Raw genomic sequence first — 20,549 nt, 5'->3', positions numbered from 1 at the left:
AAACCTATACACAGTACATGTATATATAAACACAAGGTCAAGTGACCCAAACCCAAAACTCCCTTGACCAACTCTATGGGAGATTAGGTTAACCCAAGCCCATGTACACCCATGACTCAACCTAATCTCACCTATCTTGGGTCCAGACCTGACCCATAAAGAGTTGGTCCCTTGAGGCTCACATAACCTAGACCTCAAGAACCTGAAAGGCCCACAGCCTTTCAACCTAGGGCCCAACTAGCCCTAGAGCCTCCATGAAGCCCTCATGAATGATGGACCTTGGCCTTAGCCTGTTGTGATCCAGGTGGTGTGCCCAAGGCCCAAGGGACCAAGGCTAAGGCCAAGGTCCATCATTCATGAGGCTTCATGGAGGCTCTAGGGCTAGTTGGGCCCTAGGTTGAAAGACTGTGGGCCTTTCGGGTTCTTGAGGTCTAGGTTATGTGGGCCTCAAGGGACCAACTTTTTATGGGCCAGGTCTGAGCCCAGGATAGATGAGATTAGGTTGTGTCATGGGTGTACATGGGCTTGGGTTAACCTAATCTCCCATAGAGTTGGTCGAGGAAGTTTTGGGTTTGGGTCACTTGACCCTGTGTTTATATATACATGTACTTGTATAGGTTGATTAAGCCAAGAAAATACAGAACTCTTTCTCCCAAGTCTCTCTCTCTCTTCTTCCTCTCTCTCCAGCCATTCTCCACACCCCAGGAGCAAGAAACCCTAGGGTTTCTTGCCGCCAGGTCCATAAAAGGAAAAAAAAGCAAGGAGGCGCTAGCCCCTTCCCCCTTGCAGCTGCCGACTCTCTCTCTTCTCCCTCTCTTGCAGCCACCCAAGCATCAGGTCTAGGACCTAGAATCTCTTGATAAGAGGTTGATACAAGTACCTCTCAGATCTGGAGTTGATCTGAGGTCGTTCGAGGCGCGGGTGAGATCTCCATCAACAGATCTACAAGAAAGGCTGCAGCAGGACAGATCTGCAAGGTCTGTCTCCATCTATCTTCTTCCCTATCTAGAATGCCCTGATTCAAGATCTATAAATTGAAAGACCTCGGTCCTGGCCTGATCTGGTTGGGTACCAGATCTTGGATTTTTTAGAGGTGATTTCAAAGGTGTTCTTCATCTGGAACGAAAGGCTGACGAAGAAGACAGCAACCAGGCTGATTTCGTCAAGGGCCTTAGATCGAGTCCAGAAGTCTCCAGATCTATTCATTGCTGGTTCCACTGCACCCAAGGTCCGTGGGAGGAGCCAGGATCATGCTCCAATAGTTGGTATCAGAGCCACGGTGGTGAAGAAGTGGTTCCAAGCGTGAGAAGTTGAAGATCCCAAGTGCTGAAAATTTTCAGCAAGGTACCATCAAGATATATTCTACACTTCTTGATTTTATATTGCTTGTTTGGCTTGGATCCAATCATGGGAAGCAATATGAAGGTTGATGTCAAGAAGTTTGATGGCAAGAAAAATTTTTCCATGTGAAAAATTCGGGTGGAGGATATTCTGGTGCAAGCAGATCTGGATCAGGCTTTGGATGAGAAGCTTAAGGGAATGACGGATAGACAATGGGCATCGTTGGAGAAGAAAGCATGCTCGGTGATCAGAGGATGTTTAGCGGATGCGGCGTTGTATATGGTGCTGGAAGAAAAGACCCCGAAGGGTCTTTGATCGAAGTTGCACACCATGTATATGGGGAAGAATATGTGCAACAAGCTGATGCTGAAGAAGAGATTGTACAGTCTTCGGATGCAGGAGGGATCTGATGTGATTGGCCACATTCAGAGGTTCGACCAGTTGTGCATGGAGTTGATGAATATCGGGGTGAAGCTGGATAAGGAGGACAAGTCCCTGTTGCTGTTGTGTTCGCTGCCAGGATCATATGATTCTTTGGTGACTACACTGCTCTACAGCAAGGAGACTCTGGAATATGAGGACATGATCTCGGTGCTGAGGTCTAATGAGCAAAGGAAAAAGTTGATCAGAGATCGGGCTCCCCAAGAGGGTTTGGCAGTAGGGGAGAGGACAGATAGAGGCAGAGGCAGAAGCAAGTCCAGGGGGCGGTCCAAGTCCAGGAAGGGAAAGAAAGAGATGAAATGCTTCAAGTGCAACGAGTTCGGGCACTTCAAGCGAGAATGTCCACTATGGAAGAAAAAGAAGGGAGAAAGAAGTGGCTCAGAATCAGTGAGTGCAGTTGCTGGGCAGCAGGTGGAGGATGATCTACTTGTGGTATCAGATGGTCATAGGCATTACACAGAGGAGTGGACACTAGACTCTGCGTGCTCACATCACTACACACCACACTGGTCTTGGTTGCGACATACACCAAGACAGATGAGGGATCAGTGACTCTAGGCGACAATCATCCTTGCAAGGTGGCTGGGATAGGGACAGTCAGGGTGAGGATGTTTGATGGGATTGTGAGGACATTGACAAATGTAAAGCACATTCCAGAGCTGGAAAAGAATCTGGTGTCACTAGGCTACTTGGAGCGCAGTGGATACAGCTTCAGCAGTAGGGCTAGAAGCGGAGTACTGAACATCTCCAATGGAGCTATGGTGGTGATGAGAGGTAGGAGGTTGGATAATAACCTCTATTGTATGGAGGGATTTGTGGTGACCAGAGAGTCTGATGCAGTAGCTGCAGCATAGGACCAGCAGGGGGCTTATAGGATGTGGCACTACCACCTAGGCCACATGGGTGACAAGGGGCTGAGGGAGTTGAGCAGGAGAGGACTCATCTCTGATCTGGAGGATGGAGCTACAGGAGAGATCTGTGAGTCTTGCCAGATGAAAAAGCAGAGGAGAGTTCAGTTCAACATCAGTACAGCCTGCAGTACAGCCCCTCTGGAGTTAGTACATACGGATGTGTGGGGACCAGCCTCAATTTCAGCTAAGAATGGGGCCAGATACTTCATGACCCTGATTGATGATTTCTCAAGAAAACTCTGGATTTACTTCATGAGAGAGGTCTGAGGTCTTCACCAAGTTCAAGATCTGGAGAGCTGAGGTGGAGAAGGAGCAGGGGAGGAGCGTGAAGTGTCTGAGGTCAGACAATGATGGAGAGTACACCAGCAGAGAGTTCCAGGACTACTTTGAGGAGTGTGGGATCAGGAGACACTTCTCAGTTAAGGAGACTCCACAGCAGAATGGGGTGGCCGAGAAGATGAACAGAACACTTCTGAAAAAGGCACAATGCATGAGGCTGCAGGCAGGGCTTCCAAAGGAGTTCTGGGTTGACACAGTTGACGCAGCGGATTACTTGGTCAATCGGTCACCTCACACCAGGTTGGATGACAGGCTTCTAGAGGAGGTGTGGTCTGGGAGGACAGTTGGGCTGGGCCATCTACGGGTACTTGGGTGCACGGCCTATGTGCACATTGGAGCTGGTGAGCGGAGCAAGCTAGACTCCAGATCACGCAAGATAGTATTTCTAGACTATCTGCGAGGAGTCAAGGGATACAAGCTATGGGATCCCTTAAAAAAGAAGGTCATCATTATTCGGGATGTGACTTTTGATGAGGAGTCAGTCCTATGGAGGCGAGTAGGCATGGAGGAGCAGCAGGAGCAGGAGGTCCAGCAGGGCGCTGCTGGACAGCTAACCTCTTTGATTTTGCCTCTTGCAGGTACTACTGGAGGACATGACATTCAGGTGGAGCATCTACCTAAGGTGTCTCCACAGGTGGAGAGGACTCAGACGGATGATCGAGGTGAAGAGGTCCAGCAGGAGCGAGCTGGATCGAGGACTGATATCGGTGTTGCCCTACATAAGTCCAAAAGGACCATCAGGCAACCGGACCGATATGGCTTCGAGGAGATACTGTCATATACCCTGGTGACAGCGAATGGAGACCCATATACGTATCAGGAGGCTATTGAGAGCCAGGACAGAGAGCGGTGGGTCCAGACGATGTCCGAGGAGATGCAGTCTCTCCACAAAAACTAGATGTGCCGATTGGTGCAGTTGCCACAGGAGAAGAGGCCCATTGGCTGCAAATGGGTCTACAATCGCAAGGAAGGGCCTTCAGAGCAGGGAGGTATCAGATTCAAGGTGAGGTTAGTGGCCAAGGGATACTCCCAGAAGGAAGGCATCGACTTCAGTGAGGTCTTCTCTCCCGTCGTCAGACATACTTCCATCAGAGTGTTGCTGAGCATTGTAGCAGCTCAGGATTTAGAGCTGGAGCAAATGGATGTCAAGACGGCGTTCCTCCATGGGCATTTGGAGGAGAGGATTTACATGGAGCAGCCACCCAGTTTCAGAGATCCAAGATCAGAGGGAAAGGTTTGTTTGTTGCAGAAGTCGCTGTAAGGACTGAAGCAGTCGTCGAGGCAATGGTACAAGCGGTTCGACTCCTATATGCGCAGCATTGGACTTTTCAGGTGCGAGTTTGATCCCTGTGTTTATGTTCAGTCTCTTGAGGATGGTTCTAGGCTGTTCCTACTCTTGTATGTGGATGACATGCTTATAGCATGCAAGAGTAGGAAGGTTGTGCAGGATCTGAAGGTATCCTTATCTCGAGAGTTTGAGATGAAGGATTTGGACCCTGCAAGGAAGATCCTAGGCATGGAGATTTTCAGAGACCGAGCCTGGAGGGTGCTGCATCTATCTCAGGGAGGCTACATACAGAAGGTTTTAGAGAGGTTCGGGATAAAGGGAGCAAAGCCGGTGGAGCTGCCACTTGTCGGTCACTTCAAACTCTCGAAGATCATGGCACCACAGACTGAGGTGGAGGCTCAGGAGATGGAGAAGGTTCCTTATGCTTCAGGAGTTGGGAGCTTGATGTATGCGATGGTCTGTTGTAGGCCAGACATCGCTCATGCAGTGAGTCAGATAAGCAGGTTCATGGCGCAGCCTGGCAGGGAGCACTGGAGAGCTCTGAAGTGGATATTCAGATACCTGACGGGTTCAGTTGGAGTTGGCATCTACTACGGACAGCGAGGAGGTGCAGTGGGATACTCTGACATGTCTAGGGAGGCTCAGGGGCTGATTGGCAGTTATGTAGATGCAGACTTCGGTGGAGATGTGGATACCCGGAGGCCTACGACAGGCTTCATCTTTAGCCTGTATGGAGGTCTTATTTCTTGGAGATCGAGTCTGTAGCCTATCACGGCCCTATCCACTACAGAGGCGGAGTACATCGGGCTGACAGAAGCAGTTAAGGAGGTAATTTGGCTGAAGAGTTTGTTGATGGAGATGGGCCTTACTCAGGAGGTCATTAGAGTGCACTGTGACAGCCAGAGTGCACTTCTATTAGCACAGAACTCAGTCTATCATGCAAGGACAAAGCACATCGACATTCGGTATCATCGGATCAGGGAGCTTGTGGAGGATGGCAAGGTGGAGTTGGTAAAGGTACACACCAAGGAGAATCCAGCTGATGCACTTACGAAGGTACTTCCACGAGACAGCTTTCAGAGATGTGTTGAGCTGATGCGGCTGATGGACAGAGTGGAGCTGGTTGAGACCTTGAAACACCAAAGTAGAGATTGTTGTGATCCAGGTGGTGTGCCCAAGGCCCAGGGGACTAAAGCTAAGGCCAAGGTCCATCATTCATGAGAGCTTCATGGAGGCTCTAGGTTGAAAGGCTGTGGGCCTTTCGGGTTCTTGAGGTCTAAGTTATGTGGGCCTCAAGGGATCAACTTTTTATGGGCCAGGTCTGGGCCCAGGATAGGTGAGATTAGGTCGAGTCATGGGTGTACATGGGCTTGGGTTAACGTAATCTCCCATAGAGTTGGTCAAGAAAGTTTTGAGTTTGGGTCACTTGACCCTGTGTTTATATATACATGTACTTGTATAGGTTGATTAAGCCAAGAAAATACAGAACTCTTTCTCCCAAGTCTCTCTCTCTCTTCTTCCTCTCTCTCCAGCCATTCTCCATGCCCCAGGAGCAAGAAACCGTAGGGTTTCTTGCCGTCAGGTCCATAAAAGGAAAGAAAAGCAAGGAGGCGCTAGCCCCTCCCCCCTTGCAGCTGCCGACTCTCTCTCTTCTCCCTCTCTTGCAGCCACCCAAGCATCAGGTCCAGGACCTGAAATCTCTTAAGAAGAGGTTGATACAAGTTTCTCTCAGATCTGGAGTTGATCTGAGGTCGTTTGAGGCGCGGGTGAGATCTCCATCAACAGATCTACAAGAAAGGCTGCAACAGGACATATCTGCAAGGTCTGTCTCCATCTATCTTCTTCCCTATCTAGAATGCCCCGATTCAAGATCTACAAATTGGAAGACCTCGGTCCAGGCCTGATCTGGTTGGGTACCAGATCTTGAATTTTTCAGAGGTGATTTCAGAGACGTTCTTCATCTGGAACCAAAGGCTGATGAAGAAGACAGCAACCAGACTGATTTTGTCAAGGGCCTTAGATCGAGTCCAGAAGTCTCCAGATCTGTTCATTGCTGGTTCCGCTGCACTCAAGGTCCATGGGAGGAGCCAGGATCGTACTCCAACATAGCCTTGGTCCCCTGGGCCTTGGGCACACCACCTGGATCACAACAGTCTCTCATAGAGGTATCATTTCAAGCTACGCCAAAATTATCTGGAAAATCCCCATTCCTGAGAAAGTGAAGATCCTCAATTTGCTTGCCTATCATAATAGAATACTAATATCAGAAAACTTGAGGAAGAGAGCGATGATAGGCCCTTAGTTCTCTCCTTTATGTGCCGAGGAGAAAGAAAAAACCGATCACTTGTTGATGCAGTGTGAATTTTTCCAATGAATACGGAGAAGGAGCATGCAGATTCTCTCAATGCCCGAAGTTCCAAATACTTTGAAAGAAATGTGGACTTCACGGAGAGCGGCGCTAACATGGAATCACCAAACAATCACATGGGAATGTTGGGTTACTATAGTCTACTGATTTTTGTTAATCCGGTTTGAGGCTTGTTCCCGTGGGTTAGTCCTCAGGCAATGCGCTACCATGTTACAACGTCAATTGGACATCAGTTTACTTTGGCAAACACAAGGCACAACCATCATATTTGTTGAAGATGGTGTTGGGAAGCATCTAACACGCCGAGCTGTTCACTGAATTAATATAAGGGCAATCACTATGCAATCAAATGTCCGGAGATTGTCAACCGACGGCTCTCCCTATCTGAGGACAAAGCACTTGGCTTCTCCTTAAAGCACAAGCGCTTTTGTTCTAACTTCTATCTTTCCTACAAATAATATCGGGTGATCACAACCTCCCTTTTCATCAAAAAAGGAAAAAAATTAACATCAGGGGATAAGTCATGGTCTCCTGCATCATGATCATATATCGAAAATACTTAGACTCGATTCTAGTTGTAATGGGCAGCTAATCTTGTAATTCTTTTGCCAATAGTTTTACAAGCAAATGCCTCATAGTTAAATTTAAGTGTATTTATCATCAAAATGGCCCATAGGAACCTCTAGCAACTCTTTCTCAAAATCATCCACGTGATTTTAAGGTTCCCTGAAGCTATTTGTGCCAAGGAATTTGACATGCTGCATATAAATTAATTTCAACTATTAAATAAAGGACTGACTAAAATTAATATATTGATCATTCCCTATCTTGGAAAAAAAAACATTGACCATAAATAGAGGTTGCATGTAGGCAGGTTGATCTGGGTTAAAGGCTACGCTAAACTTGACCCAATCTCAATTGTTTCTTAATTTTCAGAATCAAAATTGAATAAGCAAATACTAGAGCAAACCCCACACAACCTAATTAAGATCAGATTGTTCTATTTGGTTCTTAGATTACCAACAAAAATTGAAAATAGCAAATAAAACACTACATTTTTTCGTGTGGGCGCATGCGCATCTCTTTGTGTGTATGTATGTATATATGCATGCCTGCACGCATGCATCTATGTCTTTGAGAGACTTTGGCTCCAAAATATTGCTATTCAAAACAATGAAGGATCTCTCAAAACCCAAATCGACATGGTTGATCATGATTTATATTATATTCAAAGATATCTTATAATAAAGTTGAACATACTTATAAATCTAGACTGCAATATTTTACAGAGTACAATCACAATAAATCAATTCTATCAAAACAAGCACAATTAACCAAAATCATGAGTGAAGGGCCTATGAAAATCAACCGCACACATGCACATGCACATGCACACAAACATAAATGTATGTATGTATAAGGATTGAGTTGGCTTAGATCTAGGTTATCTAATCTTTCAATCCAAATCTTAACTAATCTTCTCGAGTTTCAAAATATTTGGAATAGGAATTGCCCTGATCCTATTAGGAACCCCAATCAAAACAACCTAACAAGAGTGGTTCGGCATCATTCTTGGCTTACCAAACCCATGTGCACCCCTAGCTATAAAATATGTCTGCATGACCACATATCTAATATATATATATATATATATATATATATATATATATAAACAAACAGAGACCTCTCAATAAAAGTCTCCATCCGCCACGTGGCAGTAATATAGGGATAATATTTTGTATTTTAGGCGAATATTGGAGTGGACTGGAGAGTTTGACCGGTTCCGTCGATGTCTGGAAAAAAAAAAAATCAAACAAAAGCCTAGCTCCGAGACTCTAGCCCCCCGTTCCGACGATGGCCTCCCACCGGGTCCTCTCCTCCCCCCGCCGCTCTCTGACGCTCAAATCCGCCTTCCCAAACCCCTGGAGCTCTTACCCTTCCCCCATTTCCCGCCCCTCCCCCGCCGGCTTCCTCCTCTCCCACACCATCAAGTATGCCATGGCCGCGGTGGTGAAGGCCCCCCATCCCCGCCGTCACCCGTGAAGGCTGCCGGCGGCCCTAGCGGCAAGATCACAGATGAGTTCACCGATGCTGGCACGATAGACAACGTGTGCCAGGTGTCGGTGCCATCGTGGATTTCCAGTTCGATGAGGGGCTGCCGTCGATCTTGATGGCTCTCGAGGTGCTCGACAACTCGATCCATCTGGTTCTGGAGGTCATGCAGCATCTGGGGGAGAACATGGTGAGGACCATCGCCATGGACGGGACTGAAGGGCTCATCTGTGGTCAGAGAGTTTTGAACACTGGGTCTCCAATCACCGTAAGTTTTACATACCTTTATTATTTTTTTTTGGAACTGACATGAAATGACCTCTTCATATTATAAAATTTTATAGGAGAATATTATTCTGTCTTGGATATGATCTGTTGAGTTTTCTTTTTCTTTTTCTTTTTGATAGTGCAAAGTTTGCCCAATGATCGATTTTTATCTCTTTGATAAAACATAAATTTGATGGTAAGATCTATTAATAAATCGATGCCTATGTTGGAGCACGATCCCAGCTCCTCCCACGGACCATGGGTGCAGCAGAACCAGCAACGAACAAATCTGGAGACTTCTGGACTCGATCGAAGGCCCTTGACGAAATCAGCCTGGTTGCTGTCTTCTTCGTCAGCCTTTCGTTCCAGATGAAGAATGCCTCTAAGATCACCTCTAAAAAATTCAAGATCTGGTACCCAACCAGATCAGGCCTGGACCGAGGTCTTCCAATTTATAGATCTTGAATCAGGGTATTCTAGATAGGGAAGAAGGTAGATAGAACCAGACCTTGCAGATCTATCCTGCTGCAGCCTTTCCTGTAGATCTGTTGATAGAGATCTCACCCGTGCCTCAAACGACCTCAGATCAACTCCAGATCTGAGAGAAACTTGTACCAACCTCGTAGCAAGAGATTTCAAGTTCTAGACCTGATGTTTGGATGGCTGCAAGAGAGGTAGAGGCAATATAGTTGGCAGCACAAAGGGGGAGGGGCTCAAAACCCTAGCGCCTCCCCTGCTTTTTCTGCCTTCTATGGACCTGGCGGAAAGAAACCCTAGGGTTTCTTGCTCCTGAGGAATGGAGAATAGCTGAAGAGAGAGGGAGAAGAGAGAGAGAGACTTGGGAGAAAGGGTTTTTGTATTCCTTGGCTTTATCAAACCTATACGGTGCATGTATATATAAACACAAGGTCAAGTGACCCAAACCCAAAACTCCTTTGACCAACTCTATGAGAGATTAGATTAACCCAAGCCCATGTACACCCATGACTCGACCTAATCTCACCTATCCTGAGCCTAGACCTGGCCCATAAAGAGTTGGTCCCTTGAGGCCCACATAACCTAGACCTCAAGAACCCGAAAGGCCCACAGCCTTTCAACCTAGGGCCCAACTAGCCCTAGAGCCTCCATGAAGCCCTCATGAATGATGGACCTTGACCTTAGCCTTGGTCCCCTGGGCCTTAGGCACACCATCTGGATCACAACAATCTCCACCTTGGTGTCCTAAGGCCTCAACCAGCTCCACTCTGTCCATCAGCCGAATCAGCTCAACACATCTCTGAAATCTATCCTGTAGAAGTACCTTCATAAATGCATCAGCTGGATTCTCCTTGGTATGTACCTTTACCAGCTCCACCTCGCCATCCTCCACAAGCTCCCTGATCTGATGATATCGAATGTCGATGTGCTTTGTCCTTGCATGATAGACTGAGTTCTGTGCTAATAGAAGTGCACTCTGACTGTCACAGTGCACTCTAATGGCCTCCTGAGTAAGGTCCATCTTCGTCAACAAATTCTTCAGCCAAATTGCCTCCTTAGCTGCTTCTGTCAGCCCGATATACTCCGCCTTTGTACTGGATAGGGCCGTGATAGGCTGCAGACTTGATCTCCAAGAAATAGAACCTCCATACAGGCTAAAGATGAAGCCTGTCGTAGACCTCCGGGTATCCACATCTTCACCGAAGTCTGCATCTACATAACTGCCAATTGGCCCCTGAGCCTCCCTAGACATGTCAGAGTATCCCACTGCACCTCCTCGCTGTTTGTAGCAGATGCCAACTCCAACTGAACCCGCCAGGTATCTGAATATCCACTACAAAGCTCTCCAGTGCTCCCTGCCAGGCTGCACCATGAACCTACTAACCTGACTCACTGCATGAGCAATGTCTGGCCTACAACAGACCATCGCATATATCAAGCTCCCAACTCCTGAAGCATAAGGAACCTTCTCCATCTCCTGAGCCTCCACCTCAGTTTGTGGCGCCATGGTCTTCGAGAGTCTGAAGTGACCGACAAGTGGCAGCTCCGCCGGCTTTGCTCCCTTCATCCCGAACCTCTCTAAGACCTTCATGTAGCCCCCCTGAGATAGATGCAGCACCCTCCGAGCTCGGTCTCTGAAAATCTCCATGCCTAGGATTTTCTTTGCAGGGTCCAAATCCTTCATCTCAAACTCCCGAAATAAGGATGCCTTCAGATCCTGCACAACCTTCCTACTCTTACATACTATAAGCATGTCATCCACATACAAGAGTAGGAATACTCTAGAACCATCCTCAAGAGACTGAACATAAACACAGGGATCAAACTCGCACCTGAAAAGTCCAATGCTGCGCACATAGGAGTCGAACCGCTTATACCATTATCTCGGCAACTGCTTCAGCCCGTACAGCGATTTCTGCAATAAACAAACCTTTCCCTCTGATTCTAGATCCCTGAAACTGGGTGGCTGCTCCATGTAAATCCTCTCCTCCAAATACCCATGGAGGAACGCCGTCTTGACATCCATCTGCTCCAGCTCTAAATCCTGAGTTGCTACAATGCTCAGCAACACTTTGATGGAAGTATGTCTGACGACGGGAGAGAAGACCTCGCTGAAGTCGATGCCTTCCTTCTGGAAGTATCCCTTGGCTACTAACCTCGCCTTGAATCTGATACCTCCCTGCTCTGAAGGCCCTTTTTTGCGACTGTAGACCCATTTGCAGCCAATGGGCCTCTTCCCCTGTGGCAACTGCACCAATCGCCACGTCTGGTTCTGGTGGAGAGATTGCATCTCCTCGGACATCGCTTGGATCCACCGTTCTCTGTCTTGGCTCTCAATAGCCTCCTAATACCTATATGGGTCTCCATTCGCTGTCACCAGGGCATATGACAGCATCTCCTCGAAGCCATATCGGTTCGGTTGCCTGATGGTCCTCTTAGGCTTGTGTAGGGCAACACCGATATCAGTCCTCAGTCCAGCTCGCTCCTGCTGGACCTCTCCGTCTCGATCATCCGTCTGAGTCCTCTCTACCTGTGGAGACACCTTAGGTAGGTCTCCACCTGAATGTCATGTCCTCCAGTAGTACCTGCAAGAGGCAAAATCAAAGAGGTAAGCTGTCCAGCAGCGCCCTACTGGACCTCCTCTTGCTCCTGCTCTCCTCCATACCTGCTCATCTTCGTAGGACTGACTCCTCATCAAAAGTCACATTTCGACTAATGATGACCTTCTTTTTCAAGGGATCCCACAGCCTGTATCTCTTAGCTCCTCGTGGATAGCCTAGAAACACCGTCTTGCGTGATCTGGCATCTAGCTTGCTCCGCTCACCAGCTCCAATGTGCACATAGACCGTGCACCCAAATACCCGTAGATGGCCCAGCCCAACTATCCTCTCAGACCACACTACCTCTGGAAGCCTGCCATCCAACCTGGTGTGAGGTGACCAATTGACCAAGTAACCCGCTGCGTCAACTGTGTCAACTCAGAACGCCTTTGGAAGCCCTGCCTGCAGCCTCATGCATCGTACCTTTTCCAGAAGTATTCTGTTCATCCTCTCGGCCACCCCATTCTGCTGTGGAGTCCCCTTAACTGAGAAGTGTCTCCTAATCCCACACTCCTCACAGTAGTCTTGAAACTCTATGCTGGTGTACTCCCCGTCATTGTCTGACCTCAGACACTTCACGCTCCTCTCCAGCTCCTTCTCCACCTCAGCTCTCCAGATCTTGAACTTGGTGAAGACCTCTGACTTCTCTCTCATGAAGTAAATCTAGAGTTTTCTTGAGAAATCATCAATTAGGGTCATGAAGTATCTGGCCCCATTCCTAGCTGAAACTGGGGCTGGTCCCCACACATCCATGTGTACTAACTCCAAAGGGGCTACACTGCGGGTTGTACTGATGTTGAACTGAACTCTCTTCTGCTTTCCCATCTGGCAAGGCTCACAGATCTCCCCTATAGCACCATCCTCCAGATCAGAGATGAGTCCTCTCCTGCTCAACTCCCTCAGCCCCTTGTCACCCATGTGGCCTAGGCGGTAGTGCCACATCCTGTAAGCCCCCTGCTGGTCCTGTGCTGTAGCTGCTGGATCAGACTCTCCGGTCACTATAGATCCCTCCATGCGATAGAGATTATTGTCCAACCTCCTGCCTCTCATCACCACCATAGCTCCATTGGAGATGTTTAATACTCCGCTTCTAGCCCTACTGCTGAAGCTGTATCCACTGCGCTCCAAGTAGCCTAGTGACACCAGATTCTTTTCCAGCTCCGGGACGTGCTTTACATTTGTCAATGTCCTCACAATCCCATCAAACATCCTCACCCTGACTGTCTCTATCCCAGCCACCTTGCAAGGATGATTGTCGCCTAGAGTCACTGATCCCTCATCTGTCTTGGTGTATATCGCAAACCAAGACCTGTGTGGTGTGTAGTGATGTGAGCACGCAGAGTCTAGTATCCACTTCTCTGTGTAATGCCTGTGACCATCTGATACCACAAGTAGATCATCCTCCACCTGCTGCCCAGCAACTGCAGTTACTGATTCTGAGCCACTTCTTTCTCCCTTCTTGCTCTTCCATAGTGGACATTCTCGCTTGAAGTGCCCGAACTCGTTGCACTTGAAGCATTTCATCTCTTTCTTTCCCTTCCTGGACTTGGACCACCCCCTGGACTTGCTTCTGCCTCTGCCTCTACCTGTCCTCTCCCCTACTGCCAAACCCTCCTGGGGAGCCCGATCTCTGATCAACTTTTTCCTTTACTCATTAGACCTCAGCACCGAGACCATATCTTTATATTCCAGAGTCTCCTTGTCGTAGAGCAATGTAGTCACCAAAGAGTCATATGATCCTGACAGCGAACACAAAAGCAATAGGGACTTATCCTCCTCATCCAGCTTCACCCCGATATTCATCAACTCCGTGCACAACTGGTCGAACCTCTGAATGTGGCCAATCACATCAGATCCGTCTTGCATCCGAAGACTGTACAACCTCTTCTTCAGCATTAGCTTGTTGCACATATTCTTCCCCATATATATGGTGTACAACTTCGACCAAAGGCCCTTCGGGGTCTTTTCTTCCAGCACCGAATACAACACCACATCCGCCAAACATCCTCTAATCACCGAGCATGCTTTCTTCTCCAACGATGCCCACTGTCTATCTGTCATTCCCTCAGGCTTCTCATCCAAAGCCTGATCCAGATCTGCTTGCACCAGAAGATCCTTCACCCAGATTTTTCACATGAAAAATTTTTTCTTGCCATCAAACTTCTCGAAATCGACCTTCATATTGCTGCCCATGACTGGATCCAAGCCAAACAAGCAATATAAAATCAAGTGTAGAATATACCTTGATGGTACCTTGTTGAAAATTTTCAGCACTTGGGATCTTCAACTTCTCGCACTTGGAACTGCTTCCTCACCACCGTGGCTCTGATACCAACTGTTGGAGAACGATCCCGGCTCCTCCTACGGACCTTGGGTGCAGCGGAACCAGCAACGAACAAATCTGGAGACTTCTAGACTCGATCGAAGGCCCTTGACAAAATCAGCCTGGTTGCTATCTTCTTCGTCAGTATTTCGTTCCAGATGAAGAATGCCTCTAAGATCTCCTCTAAAAAATCCAAGATCTGGTACCCAACCAGATCAGGCCTGGACCGAGGTCTTTCAATTTGTAGATCTTGAATCGGAGCATTCTAGATAGGGAAGAAGGTAGATAGAACCAGACCTTGCAGATCTGTCCTACTGCAGCCTTTCCTGTAGATCTGTTGATGGAGATCTCACCCGTGCCTCAAATGATCTCAGATCAACTCCAGATCTGAGAGGAACTTGTACCAACCTCGTAGCAAGATATTTCAAGTCCTGGACCTATTGTTTGGGTGGCTACAAGAGAGGAAGAGGCAATATGGTTGGCGGCACAAAGGGGGAGGGGCTCAAAACCCTAGCGCCTCCCCTGCTTTTCCTGCCTTCTATGGACCTGGCGGCAAGAAACCCTAGGGTTTCTTGCTCCTGGGGCATGGAGAATTGTTGAAGAGAGAGGGAGAAGAGAGAGAGAGACTTGGGAGAAAGGGTTTTCGTATTCTTTGGCTTTATCAAACCTATACAGTGCATGTATATATAAACACAGGGTCAAGTGACCCAAACCCAAAACTTTCTTGACCAACTCTATGGGAGATTAGGTTAACCCAAGCCCATGTACACCTATGACTCGACCTAATCTCACCTTTCCTGGGTCCAGACCTGGCCCATAAAGAGTTGGTCCCTTGAGGCCCACATAACCTAGACCTCAAAAACCCAAAAGAACCACAGCCTTTCAACCTAGGGCCCAACTAGCCCTAGAGCCTCCATGAAGCCCTCATGAATGATGGACCTTGGCCTTAGCCTTGGTCCCCTGGGCCTTGGGCACACCACCTGGATCACAACAGCCTGTATCATAAGTCTTTCTTGATTAAATTCTATTATAAAATTTCTTTCTCCGTTAGAGGATAGATGATTTTTTGGGCTTCAAAGAGAGCCATTGATTGGTGGGTGGACGGCTGTGATGACGTATTCGATATAGTAATAAACCATGTTATCGCGCATAATCAAACACTTTTATCAAATAAAAATATAAAATTTTAGTGAATTGAGTTTTTATTGAGATAAGAAACAAATGACAAATTTATCTTCCTCTGATAAATTTAAAAATTTTCAAATTTTTAATATCTAAGTTAGTTATTAATAGTGATTGTTCCTCAACGAAGGCATCCATATAGGTGAAAAAATTTTAAGTACATACTTGCACGGTCTGTTTCATGCCTTGCTTTCCTGCTGAAGATGAAAGTACCCTGATGAAAGTTATGGCAGATAACTTAAGAAACATAATCTTAAGAAATATAATCATTTTATATCTCAAAATTGACATGAATTTAAAATATATATAAAATAAATAGAATAGAATAGTTAAATAAAATAAAATATTTTTTAAAAATTATATTTTTAAATATTTTTAAATATTTATATTTTTATTTAGAATATTTAATACCATCCATGATATTTTTTATATTATATTAAATTTTTAATTTATAATAATATTATTTAAAAAAATAAATACATATCGTGCATCACACGGGATTTTAAGCTAGTTCAATTTTAGAAGCTGTTGCATCAATGATAAAATTTGGGCAAAAGTTTAAAAACTAGATTTGGTTATAGTATCTCACTCATGTAAGATAAGGTGAACAACATTGACATAGAATCTAGTTTAAAACAGAGTCTCATCAATCAAAAAATGAAAATATGAAAAAAATTCAAATCTACAAGATAGAATCTGTATCATATATCGTGCCATGGATAGAAGCTCAATAAGGGGATTATGGGATTCTAGAAGGCAAGAATCCAAGTAATCGTGGAGACCAGTATTCCTGCATGAGCGAAAAAGTAACATGTCATAAAACACTTCTTTCGAGCTCCTCCAAGCGTGAAGAAATACTCTCCATAAAAGTAATATCTATTAATGTAAAAATTCTCATTCAATAAGAAGATAAGAGATATTGTTATAAATAGTAAAAATAAAACTAGTTCTTTTAAGTACTTCTTAACAAAACCTGTGGATTGATATTGATATCTATTAATGTCAACTTTGCAGAAATATTTCTTGAAGGGGGAAAAAATGGTGTTTCTGATGCTGGCACCCTCAGCTAAAAAATCTCTTTCAAAGCTATCTACCAACCATAGGTGGAAAAAAGAAAAAAAAAACGAGCCAATAGTTTTCCAGTACTACATTTAACTTGTCCTTTTTTCTTTCCTCTGTTTTTTTTAATCACCAACATGCTGGGAAAAAGAAAGAAGCTCGTCCATGTCATGAATAATTTGTTTGTTAAGAGAGCAAGGACTTGATTAATTCTAGTTGGATTTCCGCTCAAGAGGTGGATTGTGTTGAGGGAAAAAAAAAAAAAAACAGAAGGAAGGTGTCAATCAGCCTTTTTCTAATAAAGAAAATTGTGTTATGATTTATACGGGCCTAACGGAAAAACAAACAAGGAGCGTTTCGAAGTGTACGGCATACCTCCGACTAGAATTGTCAGGGACAACGTGCCATCCACGCTTGTGCTCGACGAGCCAACTGCACCCACACCAAAATCCACATCTTCAACCACAATTGTAAAGATGAGGAAAGAGAAGACGTATGCCCCTCCACTTGTTAGAATATTAGACTAGGTGCTGGCGTTATGATTTTTATTTTATTTTATTTTATTTTTGCAAAGAATATCGTGGATGAGAGTAGCGGGGACAGAGCTACAGACCCGAGTCGCAGTTGGAAGTGGAGTTCCGATCCCCGCAGAGGCAGAGGTTAGCGTTGTTGGCTTCGTCGTAGCCGCAGACGCCGCCGGTGGCCCGGCAGGCCCCACAGAAGCCCTGGTGCTCGGCGGGAAGAGAATATGTGGCCCGGATGCCGTAGGCCCAGGCCCCAGGGCCCCGCGCCCTCACGGGGGCCAGGCTGTAGGCGCTGCTGTACCCCTCACACCCCAGATGGCTCAGGTTGATCGCCCGGATCGCCCCGAACTCCACCGCGCAGCACTCCGGCGGGCTCGCAGCCCCGTACGCGGCAGAGTCCCTCCTCGAGGTCGCCCCTCCGCCTCCGGGGAACACCGCCCAGGCCGGGCAGCGGTAATACTCCTCGCAGCCCATCCCGGAGACATTGCGGCAGGGGCGGTGCTTCCCGGGGAAGCCCTGGAAGAGTGGCGACTCGGCGTGGCAGCCCAGGAGGAGGAAGACGTTGTTCGGGTCGGGCTGGAGGTAGGGGGCCCGCCACGGCTCGACGATGAAGCCGTTTCCGCGGCCGCCGGGGGAGCGGGCGAGGGCATAGCAGTCGGACATGGCCGGGTCGTGGAGGGTGAGCCCCCGGTAGGCGTAGTCGACGTCGAGCACGCGGTAGGAGCCGGAGGGGAGGTGGAGCATCAGCACCCCGTTAATGCAGAAGAGGAGGTCGCGGAAACCCGCATGGCCGCACCCGGGGCGCAGGCCGAAGGGATAGTCCACCGTGATGTTGCCGCAGAAGGAGCGGCAGGTGCTTACGGGGACGCCCGGGAAGGCGAAGGCCGCCGGCGCTGGGAAGAGGCTGAGGAAGAGGAGGAGGATTGGGATCATGTCTGCCGCAGTCGGTCCGAAAGGAGCAAGAGTGAGAGTGATACCGACTGAGAGGTGAATAACTAAAGGAGGGAGACGTGAATGGGAAGGAAAGGGAGGATGCTCTTATTTTCATGTTTTGTGCATCTTTTTAGTGTAAATGCAGGAGGGAATATGTTCTGTGCTTGGAACGGGGTGGTGGGATCGATCTCCTTTTTTCTTTTTCTTTTCTTTTCTTTTCCTTTCATTTGTTATGGGAGAGAGACCCGTAATTGTGTTTCCCTCCTGTCTCCAGATCGATGACTTCACCACCAGCTTTCAGTGTTTTTTTACTGCGTTCGGGTGTGCTCCGGCTCTCCTCTCTGGCAGCTCCTTCTGGTGCATCGCTGCTGCTGCTGCCGGTTACAGTTGCGCAGAGTAACGACAAACTGCCATTCTCGATAGCGACCATACTGCCATCGACAGTCCATAACAGCTCGAGGCATGCAAGAATGCTTGACAATGACTCTCCCAATCAAGTTTTCTTATGGGGCCACCGGATCATCTTGGTTCCTCCTCATTCTTTCCTGATCTGCCTTTTTTTTTCTGCCGTCCACCAGATCTCACATTGCATAGCTCCCGACTTCTTCAGCACAGACAATACACAAGCCACCAATAAGAACTTGGACTGCATCATACCAGCGAATATAACAACTTAAGAACAATATATTAGCAAGAGGATAACAAATTCCAGCTCCAAGGACATAACCAAGCGATATGTTACTGGCACGCCGCATCAGAGTACCTAGCACTGAAAGTAACAAGATAAGTTAATTAGAGTAAATTGAGGTAATCCCTACTGATTATCATAGTCGATGCAAAATTTGGTATCTGTGAACCGCTCAGCTCCAAAATCACGATATAGAAAGGTCTGAAATTTGCAGTTCAAAAGAATTCGGAAAAAAAAAGAAAAAGAGAGAGGAGATCCACAAATTGGAAGGGGAAAAAAAACAGTGCGTCCAGCAAACAACGAGCATTACAGATGCAAGGACCAAAACAAACAGCAATATTTAACCAATAATCAAATACAAAATCATGACCGAGCTGTCAAAGACCAGTGAAATAACGAATAACTTTTGAGTTCGCAAATAGATGAATTACAAGCATATAACATGAGTCATCAATTGCCCGACAGGAAGCCATAGATAATTGGAGGACCTACCTATAATCTGACGATTTTGTGACTGTGCGGCCAACTGACCTCAATCAGAGATCTGGAACCAAAAATAGAAAGCACTTGGCAACAAGTTAAGAGCCAGTTGAAAAAAATCTTAAATTATGAATTTAAATTATGCGTCTATTAAAAATAAGATGTGGGGACCATTTTGAGATGGCTTAGCCATTGCAACATGGCTAGCATTGGCTTTAGCAGCAGGGAGGTGGTTTTCCGATCAGAACATTCAAAAATTTGACACAGTTTCTGTTCGAGCAATAAGGCGCGGGTTAGACTAAACATACAGCAGCTTCTACCAAGCATACCCCAAACATATGAAGTCATGATTGGTGCTTATGTGATAAGCACCATCATGACTCTTCATATTTTAACATAAAAATTAGTGTGCCTTCAGAAAGTTCTTTTACAAAAGAAAAACAGTTCACTGCTTCTTCCAGCTGCAGTTAAATTTGAGTGTCACGTGGATGCATCAGGCACTGCACTTACTGAATGGGCTGCCTTTCGAACCTGCAGTAACCAGGCAATGGTGATGTACGCAACGCACACACACGCACACACTAACAGTCCTCATAACTTAGGAGCGATCAAATTCACTCATAAAATCCGACATGATCCATACCAAGAAAAAAACTGGTTTAGTCTATCAGAAAACTAACAGTCCATGAAAATGCAGAAAAATCCATATTTCTTAGATCAAAGATTGCTATATTCACTATAAAAATATTAAATATTAGTGACGATTATTAGCGACGGTAAATTTATTGTTGCTAATAATCTTTTTTTTCAAAGATAAATAGCGATAAAAAAAATCTACCGTCATAAAAAATAAAAAAATTATTAACGACGACATATATAGCTTTTAGCGGCGGCATGATGAGTTGCTAATAAAAAATAATTTTATTTTTTTAATTTAGTTCTAATACTATTAGCGATGAAAAATTATTATTAGAGACGGTAACAAGCCGTTGCTAATACTAAAATAATTTTATTTTTTTTAATTTGATTGAAGAATTATTAGCAATGAAAAATATTACGATGGTTATCGTGAGTGCCTCGAGTCGGCTGTTACCGTGAGTAGTTGGATCGACATGGTGTCACAGGCTACTTCAAGTTGCCGAGCTGCCGCCACAGCTACCAACCATTATGCAAATTGAGCTATCCATTCCGAGTGGATCGACTCAGGCATAACTTGTTGGGAATAGTATTCCAAAGCCAATCGTCAGCCTGTTGACGGTTGTGCTCTTTCTTGTAT

General features: G+C 46.3%; 1 protein-coding gene across 2 annotated transcripts; it reads right to left on the bottom strand.

Moving 5' to 3' along the window:
• Positions 1–16,153: 16,153 nt before the first annotated feature.
• Positions 16,154–18,790, bottom strand: LOC105036020 (uncharacterized). 2 transcript variants are annotated; one of them, XM_019847518.3, is made up of 3 exons: positions 17,262–18,790; positions 17,024–17,104; positions 16,154–16,379 (listed from the first exon to the last, which is right to left on the bottom strand). In XM_019847518.3, the coding sequence occupies exons 1-3, from the start codon at positions 18,103–18,105 to the stop codon at positions 16,339–16,341; spliced, it is 966 nt and encodes a 321-aa protein (XP_019703077.1). In that variant the 5' UTR covers positions 18,106–18,790; the 3' UTR covers positions 16,154–16,338. The 2 variants fall into 2 exon arrangements, with proteins under 2 accessions (XP_019703077.1, XP_010910058.1); XM_010911756.4 differs by having other exon boundaries at positions 17,024–17,080; positions 17,262–18,679.
• Between the last annotated feature and the right edge of the window lie 1,759 nt (positions 18,791–20,549).

Source organism: Elaeis guineensis, chromosome 13, assembly GCF_000442705.2.
Source record: "Elaeis guineensis isolate ETL-2024a chromosome 13, EG11, whole genome shotgun sequence".
NCBI classification, from domain to species: Eukaryota; Viridiplantae; Streptophyta; class Magnoliopsida; order Arecales; family Arecaceae; genus Elaeis; species Elaeis guineensis.
This window is presented reverse-complemented; position numbering and strand designations above follow the sequence as displayed.

What these genes read in the sequence shown, in the direction of transcription:
- LOC105036020 (XM_019847518.3), bottom strand. Translation starts at nt 18,105, where the DNA reads ATGATCCCAATCCTCCTCCTCTTCCTCAGCCTCTTCCCAGCGCCGGCG. An exon ending in CACTTCCAACTGCGACTCGG is followed by an intron (nt 17,105 to 17,261) that starts GTCTGTAGCTCT and finishes TTGTGGTTGAAG; the next exon opens with ATGTGGATTTTGGTGTGGGT. An exon ending in CCTGACAATTCTAGTCGGAG is followed by an intron (nt 16,380 to 17,023) that starts GTATGCCGTACA and finishes TCGCTCATGCAG; the next exon opens with GAATACTGGTCTCCACGATT.